At 38.3% G+C, this 18,574-nt stretch overlaps 3 protein-coding genes across 3 annotated transcripts; 1 reads left to right on the top strand and 2 right to left on the bottom strand.

Annotated features, from left to right (window-relative positions):
- Positions 1–473: 473 nt before the first annotated feature.
- LOC145588714 (uncharacterized) lies at positions 474–983 on the bottom strand. Its single transcript, XM_081645326.1, has one exon. The coding sequence runs from the start codon at positions 981–983 to the stop codon at positions 474–476; it is 510 nt and encodes a 169-aa protein (XP_081501452.1).
- An 829-nt stretch (positions 984–1,812) lies between these two features.
- LOC145588713 (uncharacterized) lies at positions 1,813–2,292 on the bottom strand. Its single transcript, XM_081645325.1, has one exon. It carries the CDS (start codon positions 2,290–2,292, stop codon positions 1,813–1,815), a length of 480 nt encoding a protein of 159 aa, XP_081501451.1.
- Positions 2,293–14,409: 12,117 nt separating this feature from the next.
- On the top strand, positions 14,410–18,168 carry LOC145587653 (PHD finger protein MALE MEIOCYTE DEATH 1-like). Its single transcript, XM_081644371.1, has 3 exons — positions 14,410–14,773; positions 16,222–16,465; positions 16,565–18,168. Exons 1-3 carry the CDS (start codon positions 14,479–14,481, stop codon positions 18,156–18,158), a joined length of 2,133 nt encoding a protein of 710 aa, XP_081500497.1. The 5' UTR covers positions 14,410–14,478; the 3' UTR covers positions 18,159–18,168.
- Positions 18,169–18,574: the final 406 nt, after the last annotated feature.

Below are 18,574 nucleotides of genomic sequence, written 5' to 3'. Positions count from 1 at the left end.
TGACAATGTAAACAAGTTGGGGGCTAAAATGAGCCCCAAGTTGAGAGTTGTATGAGAGCTGGGCTTTCCAACTCTTTAGAGTAGGCTGAGGGCTAAACGAGCCCCAAGTTATGAATGATCTTTTGGCCAAGACTCTATCGCAAATGTTTGAGCATAGGCTAGCATCTTGCCCTAAACATTGGAACAAACTTTAGTCATCGTTAACTTAGGGAACCAAAATGCCCTATACCGGGCATGTGGTGCTATTAAATGATTTTTGGCTATGCTAATAAGTGATATAAAAGTTCAAAATATAAACTTTAAGTAAGAAAATGACAAAGTGCAAAAATATAAAGGGCGAACACCCCAACTGAGGGGTTTTTTCATTATATTAACATTGAAGCTAAAAAACATTACAATGATGCACTATATTATAAAGTTGTTTTCCTAGTATCGGCTCTTATTGCCCCTAGGGCATCATTATAAGGGAGAGTTCAGACATAGAACCTTCGTAAGTTATCAGCATTCCATGGCCGGGGGAGGTCCTTGCCATTAGGCGTTTGTAAGAGAAAGGTCACCGGGCGAATCACCTCTTTAATCTTGTAAGGCCCCTCCCAATTTAGGCTTAGCTTTCTCAATGCCGGAGGCTTGCCAGTAGCCTCACACTTTTGGAGTACCCAATCACCCTCAGCTAGGGGTTTTTCCTTGACTCTCTTATTGTAGTATCGAGTTATCCTTTGCTTGTATGCTATAGAGAGAAGCAAGGCATCTCCTCTTATCTCTAGGAGTAAGTCAAAGGCCAAGGGCTTCAGTTGATCATTCTGGGTGAAGTCATAGAAGGTGACCCTAGGAGATGGGATTTCCACCTCTACAGGGAGCACAGCATCACTCCCATACAGTAAGGCAAAAGGTGTTTGCCCCGTAGCTTTTTTGGTGGTGGTACGAATGGACCACAAGATCCCAGGCAAGTCATCCACCCAAGATCCTTTTGTACCCTCCAGCATTGTCTTCAGCCCCTTCAATATTGTTTTGTTCGCTGCCTCGGCTTGCTATTTGTTTGGGGTCGGCATTCAGCAGAAAACCTTGTCTTGATCCCAAAACGCTCACAATACTCCCTAGTTGGCCCGCTGTTGAATTGCTGGCCATTGTCTGAGATCAAAATGCGGGGTACCCCGAAGCGGGTGATGATGCTTCTCCAGATGAATTTCTGGACTTGTTTGTCGGTGATTGTTGCTACTGGCTTGGCCTCAACCCACTTAGTGAAATAATCAACCGCCACTATCAGAAATTTCCTTTTCCTTGAGGCCACGGGGAATGACCCAAGGATATCCATACCCCGGTGATCGAAGGGTAAGACCGATTGAATGCTTGTGAAGGCACATCAGCAAACATCTGACACCTTTCACATTTCTTGACAATCTTCATGGCATCATGCCTCAGGGTGGCAATAAAATCTGGCCCTTAGTGCTTTTCCAGCTATAGTCCTTCCACCCTGATGGCTACCATAAGCCCCTTCATGGATTTCTCTAAGTACATAATTTCCCCCTCCGGGATGATGCACTTGAGCAATGGGTGAGTGAAAGAATTCTTGTAAAGGATCCCGTCATGCAGCATGAACCACTCAGCCCGTTTTTTAATTGTCTGGAAGCCAAGGGTGTCCTCGGGTAATTCTCCCTTTAAGCATAGAATTATTTGATCCATCCAAGTCTCCCCTCTATCAATTTCCATGATGGCGGGCCTTTGGGTACTTGGTTCCTCAAGAACTTTCCACATGATGTTCCGGGGGGTTATCCCCTTGGCTGAGCTTGCTAAGCGGGCAAGAGCATCAGCTTGCTAATTTTCTGAGCGGGGAATATGCTTAATTTCAAAGTTGTCAAACTCTTTTGTTAGGCTGTCAGCCTTCTCAAAATAGGCCTTCATGTTTTCTTCCTTCACTTCAAATTCTCTCGTCATTTGCCCCACAATGAGCTGTGAATCTGAGCATACCTGAACTGACTTGATCTTCATATATTGGCATAAGTTTAGCCCCAAGATGAGGGCGTCGTACTCAGCCTCATTATTTGAAGCATGGAAAGCGAACTTGACAGCATATTCAAATTTCTCTCCCTCCGGGGAGGTTATGACTAGCCCGGCTCCACTCCCAGCCTTACTAGACGACCCATCCACATAAAGAGCCCAAGGGGCGGAGGTGTCTATTAGGGTAGGCCTATGGGCACATTCGGCTATGAAGTCATCCAGGGCCTGTGCTTTGATGGCCTTGTAGGGTTCAAACTCAATTCCAAAGTCAGCCAATTGATCTAACCAATCTGTCATCCGGGATGAATGGTTTTTGCTCTCTAGCACTTTCTTGATTGGCTGGCTAGTGAGAACTTTGATGGTATGCTTGAAAGTATGGCTTTGACTTCCTGCTAGCCATTACTAAAGCGTACACCACTTTTCCAATGAGAGTATATCGCGTCTCAGCCCCCCTTAAGGCATGGCTGACAAAGTAGACAGGTACTTGGCCTTCTTCTCTTTCAGCAACAAGAACCGCACTTAGGGCATAATCTGATATGGCCAAGTACACAAACAATGTTTCCCCAAGAAGGGGGCTAACGAGCTTCGGGGTGTTCATCAGATGTTCTTTCGATTGCTGGAAGGCTTTTTCAGCCTCCTCATCCCACAAGAACTTAGGCCTCTTGAGGGCCTTGAAAAATGATAAACTCTTATCAGCTGATCGGGATAAGAATTGCCCTAGCGCAGCTAGCCAGCCTATAAGGCGTTGCACTTCTTTCAGATTCCGAGGGGATTCCATGTCAAGAATGGCCTGAATTTTTTCCGGGTTGGCATCAATGCCATGCTGATTAACCATAAAGCCTAGGCACTTTCCTCCTTGTACCCTGAAGACACATTTGCTAGGATTGAGCTTCATTTTGTATTTTCTAAGGGTGGTGAATGTTTCCCTTAGGTCTGCTATATTGTCTGAGCTCTCTTTGCTTTTAACGATCATGTCATCAACATAGGCCTCAACATTTCGGCCTAGCTGCCCTTCAAAGATTTTATTCATCAAGCGCTGGTATGTAGTTACGACATTCTTCAAGCCGAATGGTATAACATTATAACAGTATACCTCTTGGCTGGTGATAAAGGCCGTGTGGGCTTGATCTTTTTCTGACATGGGTATTTGGTGATACCCTGCATTAGCATCCATAAAGCTTAGGAGGGCGTGACCAGCGGTCGAATCCACCAACCTATCAATTTTAGGAAAAGGGTGATCATCCTTCGGGCAGGCCTTGTTCAAGTCCGTAAAGTCCACACACATACGCCAAGAGCCAATTGGCTTCCTAACAAGCACAACATTAGATAGCCACTTTGTATATTGGCAATCTTGAATGAAACCCGCTTCGAGAAGCTTCTTGACTTCAGCGGCTGCAGCTTTGTTTCTCTCCGGTCCAGCATGTCGGAGTTTCTGCTTGACGAGCTTGTAGCCCTCCCTGATATTCAGCTCGTGCTTCAACATTTCGGGGTCTATGCCCAACATTTCATCTGCTGTTAAAGCGAAGATGTCTTTGAATTCTCTAAGTACTTGAATGACTTTTTCCTTGAGCTGGGGGTCTAAGTTGTTTCCCACTCTCACAGTCCGAGCGGGGTCATCCCCCAAAGGTATGCTTTCATCCTCCTCAATAGGCTTAGGCCTACCGTATTGCTTAGGATTCTCAGCCATGTAGATGTTCATTACGGGGAGCTGGGGTTCATCGACATCCATTGCCTTTCTCTTTGCCCCCTTGTCTTCCTGATTGACTGAGTCTTCGGATTTCTTCAAGCTGTCTACATAGCATTTCCTTTCCTCAAACTGATCTCCATATATTTTCCCTACGGAGCCATCATCAGTCTCGAATTGAAGGAGTAAGTGATAGGTTGAGATTACGGCTTTGACTATGTTGAGTAAAAGCTGACTAATGATCATGTTGTATGGCAGAGGGGTGTCCACAACTAAGAACGTAAGTACCAAGTTTCTCCCCTTCTTCTTCTCCCCCAGGCGGATAGGTAGCTTGATCGTTCCTATGGGGTAAACATGCTGCCCTCCAAAGCCGACTAATGGCTTGTCCAGGGGTGTGAGGTCTCCTCTGCCAAAATGAAACTGTTCTATGCATTTCCAAGTAATAATGTCAGCTGAACTCCCACTATCCACCAAGATCTTTTTTACCTTAGCATTGGCCACCTTCATGTGAATTACTAGGGGGTCATCATGGGGCCTTTGAATTTTCTTAGCATTATCATCACCGAACACCATGAGGGGGTCCTTCGGGGTGGATGAGGGAGTGTCAATATCGTAGATAGGTTCTTCGTGAAAACGCAAATGGCCTTTGCGTGCCGTGTTAGACAAACCCCCGGAGGCAAATCCTCCGACTATGACATTGATGCTCATGTTGGTGTCAGCTAAGCTATGGCCTTCCTGCACAACCCTAGAAGTCTTGCTTCTTTGTTTATCCTTTGGGGGGGGGGGACTTGAGATATCGGTTAAGCTTGGCTTCTTTTGCTAGCTTATCAAGGGCTCTCTTGAGTTCTCGGCAGTTCTGGGTGGTGTGACCGCACTCCCTATGGTATTTACACCAGAGCTTCTTGTTCCTTTGTTCTATCGGCGTGTTCATTGGATTAGGCTTGGGGAGGATAGCCTTGTTCTTGATGTCCAAATAGATCTCATGCCTATCAGCATTGTACTTGAGCCCTTCATCATCACTCTCAGCCTTCCTCGGCCTTATGTTCTTGTTATCATGATAGTTATCTTCATGCTTTCTTTTCCCCTTGTTGTTAGCCACGGGTGCCTTGCACACCTCACTTGCTTTAATGATTCTTTCAGCTCTTTCCATGGCTTTGGAGAAAGTACTGACTTTATCATGCACAAGCTCAAACTTCAGCTTGTTAGACTTGAGCCCAAAGAGAAGGGCTATGAAAGCAACATTATCTTGGAGGTCGGGGATAAGTTAAGACTCAGTGTTGAACCTCTTGAAGTCTTTAAGACTTTCATTCTCTCCTTGCTTCACCGTCATCAGGTAAACTCTAGTCTTTGTTTGCCTACTCCCAGCGATGAAGTGCTTTTTGAATTGGGTAGCTAGCATGTCAAACGTTCTGATGCTTCCTGGGGTAAGGTTGTTGAACCATGTCTGGGCTATGTCTTTGAGAGTAGTAGGGAAGAATCTACACCAAGAGGCTTCACACCCGATTTGGACTCCTATCTGTGCTTTGTAAGCGTTCAGATGGTCCATTGGGTCTGTATTTCCATCATATGGGTCCAACGTAGGGATTTTAACCTTAGGAGGAATGGGGGTATTCATTATCTCCTGGCTGAAGGGGGTGATGTTCTTGAAAATCCCAAGCCTCCTCGGTCCGGGGGAGGAAGGACGCTCGGGACTTTTGCTTGCTGAATGAGCGGGTTGAGAAGTCCTTCCCCTCGGTCTTGAAGTAGTTGAGTTAACCAAGCTATCCTGGTATCTTGTTGATCCACGCCGAGAGTGAACTCTGGTTCGACCTCTCTAGGGGGGATCATTTTCTTCTTTTGAGTTCTCCCGCCTGGAGTTGATTATCTGACGGGCATCTAAAGTTCCTTCCCTCAGCCTTCGGTCATTGTTTATCTCTCTAGCATCTCTTGTCAGCTTGGCTGCCCTAACTTCCGCTGGGGATTGGGAGACTGATGTGGTTGAGAGCGACGAGACTCCTAGAGCTGAGGCCGGGAGGAGGCTTGATGGAGATGGGATAAGTGAGGCTGAAGGTTAAGCTGTGGAGTGTTCCCTGCCTACTTTGCCCTCCGCCCGGGTTAACAAGTGCCCTTAGGCTTTCCTCAAGGTTTCTGTTGATCTGGGATGCCAGCTGATCCAAATCTCGGCGGGTGACTACTTGGGGGCTATTCACCTCTCCAACGGGGTCACTGCGAGCTGGGGATACTATCTCCTCGACTACATGAGCATGCCTAGCTGAGATAATCGGGGCTTGTCTAGTAGCATCTTGATATGTGCTGCGGGGACGCCTAGTATTCACCATGACTTTTTATTAGTTATCACCATAGACGGCGCCACCTGTTTCTGGAAACAGAATACTCCTCGGGATTAGGGTAATAATATCAAGTTGTCCTAAGGCTAAGTCCAATAACTGTCCAAACGTCCTTTGGCTCCACCTTGCTGTCCGAGAGCTCCACCTGCAAAAGAGAGAAGGTTAACTGCCCCGGGGGTGTGACCCGGGAAAGCCCCTCCGATGCTTAAGTCAGCGAATGTACTTTCTAGAGAGAGAAAGTAGAGAGAGAGAGTCCTTTAGAGAGAGAAAGTAGAGAGAGAAGGAGAGAGAATTAGGATAAAGTTACCCTCATTAATGATTGGAGAGCTATTTATAGTTGTACTTTCAGGTGGCAGAAGTTGTACTTAGCTGGACAGATTAGGGGTAAATCTGTACTTTTGCAATGATTAATGATGGGCTAGATCATGGAGGGGTATTTTCATAATTTTAGGTCAATGGGCTTAGGACAATGGACTTGGTCCAAACATGTTGGATAAAAAATTTATTGGGTCATAATATCGACTATTTATCGTGGGATTAGTGAGGTGTGCTGGCAGTGGTGCTGATCGACATGTGTGGCGCGGGTGTAGGATGGAGTGATGGGTGCGGTGGTTTTTTTTTGGGAGTTTCAAATGAGATGTTGATGTTGTTGTTGTGGCTGCTATTGTTGTTGATGTTGTTGTTGTCGTGGCTTGTGGTGGTTTGTAGGTGGGAGGTGGAGGGGGTCGGAGGGGATCGGAGGGATGGGAGGTAAGGTGGTTGCATGGAGGTTTCAAATAAGGTGGTGGTGCACGGGAGGGGGAAGTGGGGCTAGCTAACGAGGAAAGGAGGGGAAGGTTCAAGTGACTGGCGGGGGAAATAGAGGAGAGAGAAAGAGGTATTAAAATTTGAAAACATAAAAAGTTTATTCTTAAGAAAATTGTTAAAATTAAAGAAAAAAAAAGTTTAACCAATCACAATACAATACGTGTTCTGTTTAGCCTATTAAACAACTACTAATCAGTCACATTTTATTTTGAGGAGATTGTCACGAATCATTGCTGTGAAAGATCGTATGGGGCATTATGTTCAGATTATCTATAAGTCCCTTTTATATTTATAACATCATTAAAAAAAATTAAAAAAAAATAAATAAAACAAAGTGAGCATTGAGCAGTGAGTACTACATATATTTTAATACATAGTAAGATACGGGGGATGCCCCTTCTATCACAGGAGGGGTGAGGTGAGGATCGAACCTAGGTCACTCCTGGGGGAGATGGAGAGAAAAATCGTCTCTCAACTCCATGATCCTCTAGCAGTGAATACTACATAAGGTAGGCATAGGAGACTAGAAGTACTAAAGCAAACTCTTTGTTCAAATTAGAGGACTTTAGTTCTGCTTTTGTGTTCTACATCAAGGGTATCAAATGCTTGTGTGTTATAATTTGTGCTATTAGTGATGACCCTTAGATGTGTGAGGTTAGTCTTGAGTTGAAGGAGCTTGCTATTAGTCTTCATTTGAATATTACGGTAAGCGCAATTAAGCTCGATAAATTTAGTGTTACCATTACTTCTTGTTCTCTGGTTTTGGAGGCTAGTAAGAATAATATGAAGGTTCTATTTAGAAGAGGATTAGCGTTGGAGAAGTTGGGATCTTTGGGTAGGGCGAAAGATGATTTTAAATTAGCAAAAGAGATTTAACCAACAAACAAGGAAATTGGGAAGGAAGTGGCAAGATTGGAGAGATAAAGGTTGAGGAAAGTGTGCATTTCCAGGGTGTTGAACACCAGAGAAGCCTAGTCAACAAATTGAAAAGATGAATTGTGGCTCAAGAATGGAAGGGTCTAAGGAAGAGAAGAATGTGGAGGCTATTGTTGATAAGCTGGAAGTTGAAGCTACCAAAGACTATTTTAATGGTAGCCATGAGTCATATAATACGGGAGACAGAGATCCCATGGATGTTGATAACTTGAAAGGTTCAGATTCAAGGTGTTGTTCAAATTTTGGCCCTCCTAGTTTTAAGGTGGTGTTCATCAATAAAAAAAATCCATCCTTCTTGCTTGAGAATTGCCCGTGGAGATATAGATAAGTTAAGGTAATTAAGGGAAAGAGTTGTAGCTCTATCAACCACATTCATTGTCAATGTTGAAGGTGCGTACCTTCACCCCAAAAGATCATATCATCATGATGGAGATGTAACACCCCTATAATTCTCCCTTTTCCAAACCACTTAATTTAAATAAAATAGTGGAGAACCATTGGCATGTTACCGCCACGTGTTAAAACGTTAAGGCTTTATCAAAGTATTGCAGCGGAAATCCAACTTAAATCTTAAAATAATATAATTTAGAAAACCAATAAGTCAAAGCTTACAAATTGGAACCATAAAGGCCCTTATTAAACCAAACTAATATTTAAAATCCCAAAACATAATTGAAATAGTAAAACATAGATAAGTTCAACACAAAGAACAAATACTCTCAATCACACTAATCCCTTGACAATGCGTATGTCAAATCCCCGAACCTAACATCATCAAGCTAACATGTGCAACACTGCTCCCCAATAATACAAGTGTAATAATTGGATCATCACAGGGTCATTGAAAGGCGAAGGCCATGACCAAAAGAAAACACACACAAAAGCACACAATCAGCAAATCTGAGTACATACAAGCTACAACGTACAAAACCTAACATGCTCAATTAATTAAAGTAAATAAACATACAAAACGAATTCATTAATCAAGACTCCACACTTAAACAATTCAATTGACTCAACATACTTAGTAACCAATTCCAAACACTTGACTCTTTATATTTAGTTTGATTAATTTAATTTGGAGTAAGCAATAGACGAGGTTGTCCAACCCACCAAATCATTTTGGTCCCAAATGACCATTTAAAATAAAAGTTTAGCGCAATGCAAGAATGGGCGCGACTCCATTCTCACAAAGTTAGTCTAGGATCCCATCTAACTTTCATTATAAAATAAAAATGTAAATACCAAAAGAGAAGAGGACATGTTGATCAAACAAGCCTCGAAAAGCCACGGGCTACCACCGTGTACCCCAACCCATAATTGTCAATACTCTAGAAGTGCACACTTTGCAGAGTTTTATTGCTCATCCTTGTTTCACTTTACGTGATTACAATTTTAATTAATAGCCAACTCATTCAAGTAGACCATACATAACAATCATACATCAATTCACTTTTAATCTTATTTAGGACAACGGTGATCACGTCACAAATTGACCTTTAATTCCTTTAAACTTTCAAATTATCCAAAATTGTTGAACATAGTCAACCCACCTATCCATTTCGGCTTAATCCACTTTTACTCAACATACTAACAAGTCATGCTTGAGTAATAAATAAAATAATAATAACCTTGTGGAATAATTAATAAATTCATTCCACTTAAACAATTCAACTCCAATCCTTCAATAATCCAAATGTAGTTAATAAACCAATCCAATAAAAATATGCTTGTATCAATATTCCATACAAACAATTAATCCAATATAATTCAACTTGCTTGCATCCATAATTCCATACAAACATAATCAATTCACCAAAACATGTCTCATAAACATAAGCACATGAATTAATTAAATGTATAACCAAACAATTTCCATCCAAGTGTTCTCTAAACATGAAACTAAGTTCTTTCTTTTTGGTACCTAAACATGATACTACTTACAACGAAGTAGACATGTACGTACCTCGTATAAACAATCCTTTGTGCCACTTTTAATCACTTAAAAATCTCCTAGGGAATAATCACTTCCTAGAAAACAACCAATAACAATAAATTAATACTCAACCAAATTTCCAGCAAATTAAATTTACTTTAGACTACTTAAAAAAATCTGAAAATTATTTAAAAACCCCTAATTAAACTCCTTTTTAATGGGTAATCACACCCTTTCATTAAAATCACAATTATACTACTTTAAATAAAATTCCAGCATTTTAAATTAATCAAAAACCCTTTAAAACTCAAGGATAAAATTTAAAGCATAAAAAAAACTTCGTTAAAAATCAAAAACTGCCCGAAAATCATATTTAGAGGCTGAATTTGGCCACGAGAGGGTAATTCTCACTACCAAAGGTAGTGAGTCTTTCTTAAAACATTGTTTTCACATGGAAAACACTACCTTTTGATCAAAATCGGATGAGTTCAGAACCTAATCGGGATTAAAACGGGATTATTATTAACGAATGGAAATCTAAGAATTAAAACACGAATTTACGTGTTCAAAATATTCTGGGATTAAGTTAAACTAATCAGTAGTTATAATCACCAAAATTTCAAACATCATTACTATAAAAGCCCTAAATCAATTGTTCGTAAAAACCCTAAAATCGTGATTTTCAATAATTAAAACCCCTAGGTTATAAAATTTACAAAATCTGAAAATTATGACATTTATAAAATCTGAAATTATAAAGTTTAATCATCAAAATACAATTTGATACTAATTAAATTAATTTCAAACAATAAAATCAAAACCCATAAATCAATAATTATAATTACACAAATTAATAAAACAAAGGAGAAAATAAGACTAACCTTTTGTGTGGGGAAAATTTTGGAGATGTATGAGGTATTTATAGGGGAGAGAGTTGTAGGGTAAGTAGGAGTATTGGGCCTCATAAAATTAATAGGCCAATTAGGTAAATGAAATGGACTAGGCTTTGTTTGTATGGCATAGATTGTAGAATGAAAGCTCATAAAATAATTTGTACTAAAATAATTTTCGACTCAAATTAATAATTTGAAACTTTTTAAAATAAAATCCGGAAAAATACAAATAAATATTATAAATAAAATAAATTTTCATTTATAAAATATTTAAAAATACGGGGGATTACAGGAGACCCCCCACAAACATAGTTTGAGTGAAGCAGTGGTCTCTCACTCGATACCATCTTCAAGTGTGTTCCTAGATGATGACATCAATCAAAATAAGTCATCATTAGTCAATGGTAATGACAGTGCCTTTGTCAATGAGGAAATAGAGCATGTTCACCCGCTGCATAAAATTCCTTACAAGGGTGAATATCAAGTTCGTGGTCATGAAGTGAAAGATAGTAGTTTGCTAGCTCCTAGGGAAAGCATCAGTCATCCTTCATCAGATCTCATGAGCAAATCAAGGAGGATAAGCTTCTCCGAAGCCATGACCAGCATTCTCAATCATCAAAAGAGGAGAGTTAGAGGAAGGGTTCAGAATCAAAGCAAGAGTTTGCAACCTAATTATGCCTATTTTATCATTAAATCTAGTTTTCATGCAAATATGAAGAGTAAGGGTGGTACGTTTGGGAATCTCTTCGATCATCCCAGGAAGAAGCTTAACAATAGTTATGTGTTTGTATCTCTACTTTTAAGTTACTCCCTCAATTTTTAAATACTTATTCCACTTTCCATTTTCGGCGTGCTCCATTTCCTTATTTGGAAAGCTTTAACAATATTTAATGGGTTTTTCTCATGGTACCCCCAAATTATTGCGTTTTCTATGTTGTGCCCTTCTAAATCTAAACTTATACACGGTGCCCACAAGTTTAATTAACTTAATCACTTTTAACCATTCATTAAGTTAATGTTAAATACTTTTAATTGACTACTAACTATGGTTAGCACTACTAACTATGGTTAGCAATACTTTTTTTTCCCTTTATTTTTTTAAAAAGAGGTTAGTAATATGTTATTATAACTAAGATAACTAGTTTTGTGCCCTGTGCGATGCCCGGATTCTTTATTAAATTTTAAGATAAAACTTTTTATGTTATTTGAATTTTCTACTCATGGATTAATAATCACATGGACAATCAACTTATGAAATAATAATAAATATATATAGTATTACCTCTCATAAAGATATGGGTGGTTTTAGGAAAGAGTTTGGGCTATCTGGTACAGTAGTTCTTGAAAGTGACGCAAGTAGCATGGTCGGAGTAATTAGAAAAAATAAGTTTGGAGTTGCACCTATTTTCACATTAATGGATGAAATTTCTAGGATAAGTTGTGATTTTAATACTATGGTTGTCTACAACCCTATTTTCACAACGTTAGGCAACAATGATCACAACTAAAGACAACAAAAGTAATATTGTCTAAAGTTGTGATCTCTTTTAATTATCTCTTGGTTGCATGTTAAAACTTAAGATACCGGTTATATACTTATATATAATAGCATGTCTCTTTGATTGTATTTTTCCCTTTTTTGGGGAGGAGAATGGGAGTACAATTGTACCTCTATACACTCTGACCCTTTGGAATCACCACTTGTACATACTACATATAAAATAATGGTGTTTTATTGAAAATAATATTCTAAACCAAAAGTTTTATCTTTAAACTCTATCAAAATTAAATTTTATTGAAAATAAAACTCTTAAATAATTTTTAATACTACAAAATCTATCTAAATTTATCCTATTCTACAAAAAATATAATTAAATAAATCATGTGTGTCATACTAATATCCAATTGTTGTCTAAGTGGCGGCGTGACACTTGGCGAACAATAGAAACGCCGAGTGTTGCTGTCTCATGACCTGACTAAAAGTTTAGCTTTTATATAAGCTATATGATGTGGTTATATTTCCCCCAAATTTACGATCTTCCACTATTGTCAACTTCTTTCTTCTTCTTCTCTATAATAAACATTAATAAATTGAACTCTTTTTCTCTGAACAAACCATAAAATTCAATACTTGTAAACCACAACAACTCCACTAATACAAATTCAAGACATTCTCAACATGGCAAAGATAAAGGACACATTGCAAGAAATTTACACTGACAATTGAAACATACGAAAAATTGAAGCCAATTAAAAACTAAAATCATTATATCACATGGCATGACATGGCATCAAAATATACAGTAGATTTATTAGTTGGACAATCAACTCAACATCAAACTACTAGTATGAAATTTACCAACTCTTTTAGTTAATGTAATCATTTTCAATTATTGTACATAGAAAATAACAAGAAATTAATTATCAATTTAGGATGGAAAATGTTGTTCAATCATACCTTTGCCTGATCGAAGAACACCAAAATTCTTATCGAAAAATAGCAAAGAAGAATTCTTGATATGTTATTGTATATATTAATCGATCCTTATTAGTTTTGAATTTCTGAGCAAAAATATTAGGGTTTATAACAATTGGGAATTCAACGAGATAATCGTTCTCAATAAAACAGGGGTGTGAGAGATGAAATGTGAGGGGTTTGATCAAAATGAGGTTTTAATTTTGTATTTTATATCCTTTAATTTTTATGTAGTAATTAACTAAGGTGGGTGGTTATCTTAAGCACAAGTTAATTACCGTTAACAAAACAGCTTAGGAATGGCATATGTAAAACAATACATAAAACTTGTGGGCACCATTTAGAAGTTTGGATTTAAAAGGGTACAACATAGAAAACGCAATAATTTAGAGTATTATGTAGAAAAACCCATATTTAATTCATTTCTCTCAATTATTGGACCCAACATAAACAATATTTTATTAATTTCATATTCTCTCTTTCAATTCTCTCAATTACCTTTTCTTTTTACAACTTTTTATTCTTTCACCTATCCAACTACTTTCATATTTTATTACTTTTTCCAATTTCTCCTAACACTTTGCGCATAGAAATATGGAGCAAATATTTAAAAACGGAGGGAGTATTGTAGTAGTTGTATGTCGTGTAAGACTACTCATAATCTAGCAAGTATGTCTAGAGATAAAAATTTTAAGGTATAGCAGATTGTATCTTGCTTGTTACAGAAAAAAAATACGGAAAGAATATGTAGTTGTTTTGTAAAGAACATACAGTTGTTTTGTAAAGAACATACAATTTTATGTGTTTTTTTCATATATATAAAGAACATTTTTAATATTAATAAAGAACATCCAATTTTATGTAATGAACATTATTTGTATATATTCACCATAATTTTAAGACAAAATTCATAAAATATTTCACAATAAGCAATGAACGTTATATCACAAATAAAAGTACATTTCACTGACAATAAAAGGTATATGTTCATTACATTTTAATAATATGTTTTTTTCACTCTAGATATAAGTTCATTACATTTCAATAGTATGTTCTTTCGGCGAAATGTGTGTACGTTGCAATGTACCCACGCCTATAGGAACCACACACTGGACTAGAGATCTGAGATAAGTAGTAGTCTCTTATTTTGTATGCTTACTTTGTTGTAAAAAAAAAAAAAAAAAAATCTCGCTCGCACCAGCTCTCTCATTAGCTTGTAACGAACTCGGAAAAAAGTAGTTAACCAATGTCTTCAACAGACACTAATATACTTCACTTCGTAACAGAAAATAAAAACTCTAACAAATTCTTTTCCTTCCCGCTCAAACTCAACAAATCAAACCTCTCGATTTATTTCTCTCTCCTCCATTTTTCTTCTCTGTCACAAAAACCCAGAAAACAAGCTAAGCTTTGAAGCTTCAACAATGTCGCTTCCCATTTTAAAGACATGTAGGAAGAGAAAGAGAGCCCCAAAACTCTTTGGTCTTAACACTTTCTGCGATCCAGGTTGCCCAATTAAACCAACTGGAGCTTTTCGAGATAATATTAGGGTGTTTCTTCAAGAATGTGCTGAAATTGAAGACTACAAGATCGATTCTATGCTTGTTTGGTGTACTCTTCTTGTTCAAGAAAGTGGGGGTGTCGTTCTTCCTCTTTATACCATTGAAGAAAATGTCAAGAACTCAAAACAGCCCTTTTGTGATCATTGTCGTTGTTGTGGTAATTTCTTGATCTTATTATTAATTTTAATTGTATTTGTTTCTTGGGAATGATGTTTTGTTGATTTCTTGATCTGGGTTTCTGTTGTTTTTGATTAATTTTGATGGATTTTGGTTTATGAATGCTGCAAAATTCAGCTTCTGTAGCGCACAACAAGTGTTTGTTGATATGTTTGTGTGAAGATGGTTAATGAAACATGGAAATGGTTTGACTCACTGAATCTTGAAGGGGTTTATGTTTTGATTCTTCTACTGTTTCAGCTTCTTCTTGTTCTTGAAACTTCTTAGCTGTTCTTTGATTTTTTTGTCCTGTAGAAAGTTTGTTCAAGCTGTATTATTGTTCAATGTAGTGTTATGGCATGAAATTAAGGTCTGATTGTAGGAAGTATTCTCATATTGTGTTATGGTATGTTATCTTTTCAAACAATAATGTCAATAGAGTACCTTCTACAAGAAACAAAATCTTTATTGCTGTTCTGTATTCCCAATCTCTTTATACAAATCATAACGACTGTATCCAACAGTCGGGCTTTCACTAAAATGCATCCCTAGCTCCTAGGACATCTAAGCTGGAGTGTGTACCACAAAACAGAACTAGTATGTGACTGACGAATGAAACCCAACTTGCTAAATCTCTGGCTTTTGACTTACTGTATATTCTTCTAACTTCTGATCGATGATGCTTCTATTACCACTCTCTCTCGAGTTTAAGGATGTGTAATAGGAGCTATATTCGACTTGAAGTAAAGATTATGGTGTTGAATACGAGGAGCTGACAGGATCTGTTTTTAAACTATGTCAGAAATCAAGCTAATAGGATCCTGTTTCTAAGGAGCATATTTTCTTGATTTAAATGAGAGAGTTTTTATGTTTTTTATTTATGTTGTGGAGAGGGGAAGGTTATTGCTAAATATCACATTGGGGGTATTACTCTTCATTATTTTGATCTGCTGTAATATGAATCAGCTTTCAACAATATTTGAAGTATCATCACTATTTAGCTTAGTGTAGACTGTAGAATAAATTTGCACTAACAGATCCTATTATTGTATTCATAGCTCATACTTGGGATATAGCACATCAGCCTAGGAAATAGGGTGGTCGGGTTTCTTTCCTGATGTTAACCACATATTCCAGTCTATCAATTTTTTGAACTGTTAACCCTACTAGTTTGATGACAGATGAGGAGTTAATCGAAATATGACTAGATTTTTGTCTTGCCTACTGGAAATGCTAAGTTGTAAATAGTTCTGGATGCCAACTTGCCATCTATTAATTAAAATTTATCTAAAATGTTTATGCAGCATTTCATTTTATCCTTCTAAATTCTTCCTTGTGATAAATAATACATAGTACATAATAATAAATACGAAGTACTTAAAACACAGTGATGTTTCCTGAATCTAACCATATGTATATGTAACTAATTCCTCTGATATATTCACTTAGGATGGAGTCATCACTATATGTCAAAAAGGAAGTATCATGTGATAATTCCCCTTGATTCAGAGTGGACCAAGTCACTCAACAGTGATGTCCTTGAGCTTCAAACACATCTTCTGCATGGGCTGATTCATTGCAATGGCTTTGGTCATCTAGTATGCATCAATGGGATTGAAGGAGGTTCCAAGTACCTTTGCGGAAGAGAGATAATGGATCTATGGGATCGGATCTGTACAAATCTTCATGTAAGGTAATAAAAATTGAATAACTTGATTATCTTTTTGCTGGACCTTATAATGTTGATATGATACAGAACACAAACTGATGTGGGTAACATTCTGTTATTTAGAAAGATCTCAGTGGAGGATACCTCTAGAAAAAGGTCGATGGATCTTCGTATTCTCCACAGTGTTGCATACGGACACCCATGGTTTGGCAGATGGGGATACAGATTCTCCCATGGTAGCTTTGGGGTTAAAGCACACCACCACCAAAAAGCTGTAGAAGTTCTTAGCTCTCTTAACCTGGATGACCTGATTGGCAGTCTCCCAAAATCAAACAAGTCAGCACATGTAAAACAAATCATATACGCCTACAGAAATCTGAGTGAGACCCGTCTCATAACATTAAGAGATCTCCTCAAGTTCATGCTGACCCTGAAGTCCAAAACTCCAGTTAAAACTAAAGTAGCCTTGGCCCATGCTGCATTTCCTGCTTCCCCACCTCAAATTGAAAAGTTCTCACCAAAAATTTCCATGTCAAAGAGGCAACTTAATACAAGACCAAAGCCAATGATGAAATGCAGGAAGTTTCAAGCTCTGGTAGCTACCATGGATAGCAGATGGCCCAAACGGAGACTAGAATTCACAGCTGAAGTTATAGTTAATGCCCTGAAGGAATATAGGGAAAATAAGTCCTCCAAGAAAGGAATGACTAGACAGCAAGTCCGGGATGCTGCCAGAGCTCATATTGGAGATACAGGACTGCTTGATTATGTCCTGAAATCCATGAATAATGTGATTGTGGGTGATTACATAGTTCGACGTCGGACTGACCCAGTGAGCAGGATTCTGGAGTACACCATCCATGAAGTTAGTGAAGCTTCACCTCCTAAGAAACCTAGCAGAGAAAAGGTATCTGTTGAACCTGTATTAGCACTCACTGAAGCTTCTGGAATAGACATATATCGAGATGTATGTATCTTATACAAACAGGTGATATTGGATCAGTCTGATTCAAATATTTTGGGCTTGTCTGTTAGAGTATTACTAGACAGCAAGCACTTCATGAAGGAATGGCCTTTCAAAGATGAAGACGACCAATTACTAAGATTCATATGCCAGGTGCTGCCAACTTCAAGTGAGTTAGAGATGGAACTATCTAAGAATCTTTCTCCTGGTGAAGTAATTGTTCTTCCATTACATGCCTCATTTGCTGACTTGAAAGTAGCAGTTCAACATGCTTTTAGAGACACTTACTGCATCATGGAGCGATATACAGTGACTGACATTGAGGATTTGGGAAGTTTGTATGACGAAGATGTAATCTTTGGCGCAGTACAATCAGGTTCTGTAGTTACAGTCAGAGGAAGCGGTATTGATTTGAAGAGTGAGTTCAGGTATGAGGGTGGACCTGACAATTGGACAGTCAGATGTTCATGCGGAGCAACAGATGATGATGGAGAGAGAATGGTGTCATGTGACATCTGTGAAGCGTGGCAACATACAAGATGCACAGGCATTGAGGATACAGAAGCAGTTCCCCCTCTTTTTGTGTGCCAGAATTGTTGCTCTTCACTGATGCCTCCTAGAGTTGAGAACATCTCTTATCCTGAAACCGAAACCTTCCATTATATAACATCGCCACAACCAGTTGAGGAACCGTGGATGACACTATCAGTGCCACAAGAAGTAGAGGAATCATGGATGACATTCTCATACTGATTTTTGTTTTTTTTTTGTAGTTAGATGGAAAATGCATATTCTTTCTTCTCTAATCTCTTTTCTGCATTCTTCTTGTATATTCTGGTCTATCTCCATTTTTTGTTTATACCTTTCTACTTGCTTAAGTGTATGATTTGTATCATCAAGAATCTTTCATTCTTTCCCTGTATGAACAGTATCGTAAAAACTCTTACAATCTTGAAAAGAATTCAGCTTCACAATATTACATGAGGAGTCTAAATGTGTCGAGATTCAAAAATTTGAAATATTTGCAGGAAAGTATAACAGCGGTGCAGCCGAAGTCCGTTTGGTATATCCATAGACCATAGTTTCTGCAAACCTATGCAACGATTTATTAGTCTTTTGTGACTAATGGACCTTGACCTGTTGGGGACTTATTTTTGTAGGACAAGCCA

Source organism: Chenopodium album, chromosome 17 (assembly GCF_948465745.1).
Source record: "Chenopodium album chromosome 17, dcCheAlbu1.1, whole genome shotgun sequence".
NCBI lineage: Eukaryota > Viridiplantae > Streptophyta > Magnoliopsida > Caryophyllales > Amaranthaceae > Chenopodium > Chenopodium album.
Note: the sequence above shows the minus strand (reverse complement) of the source record. Positions and strands in the feature narration are given on the sequence as shown.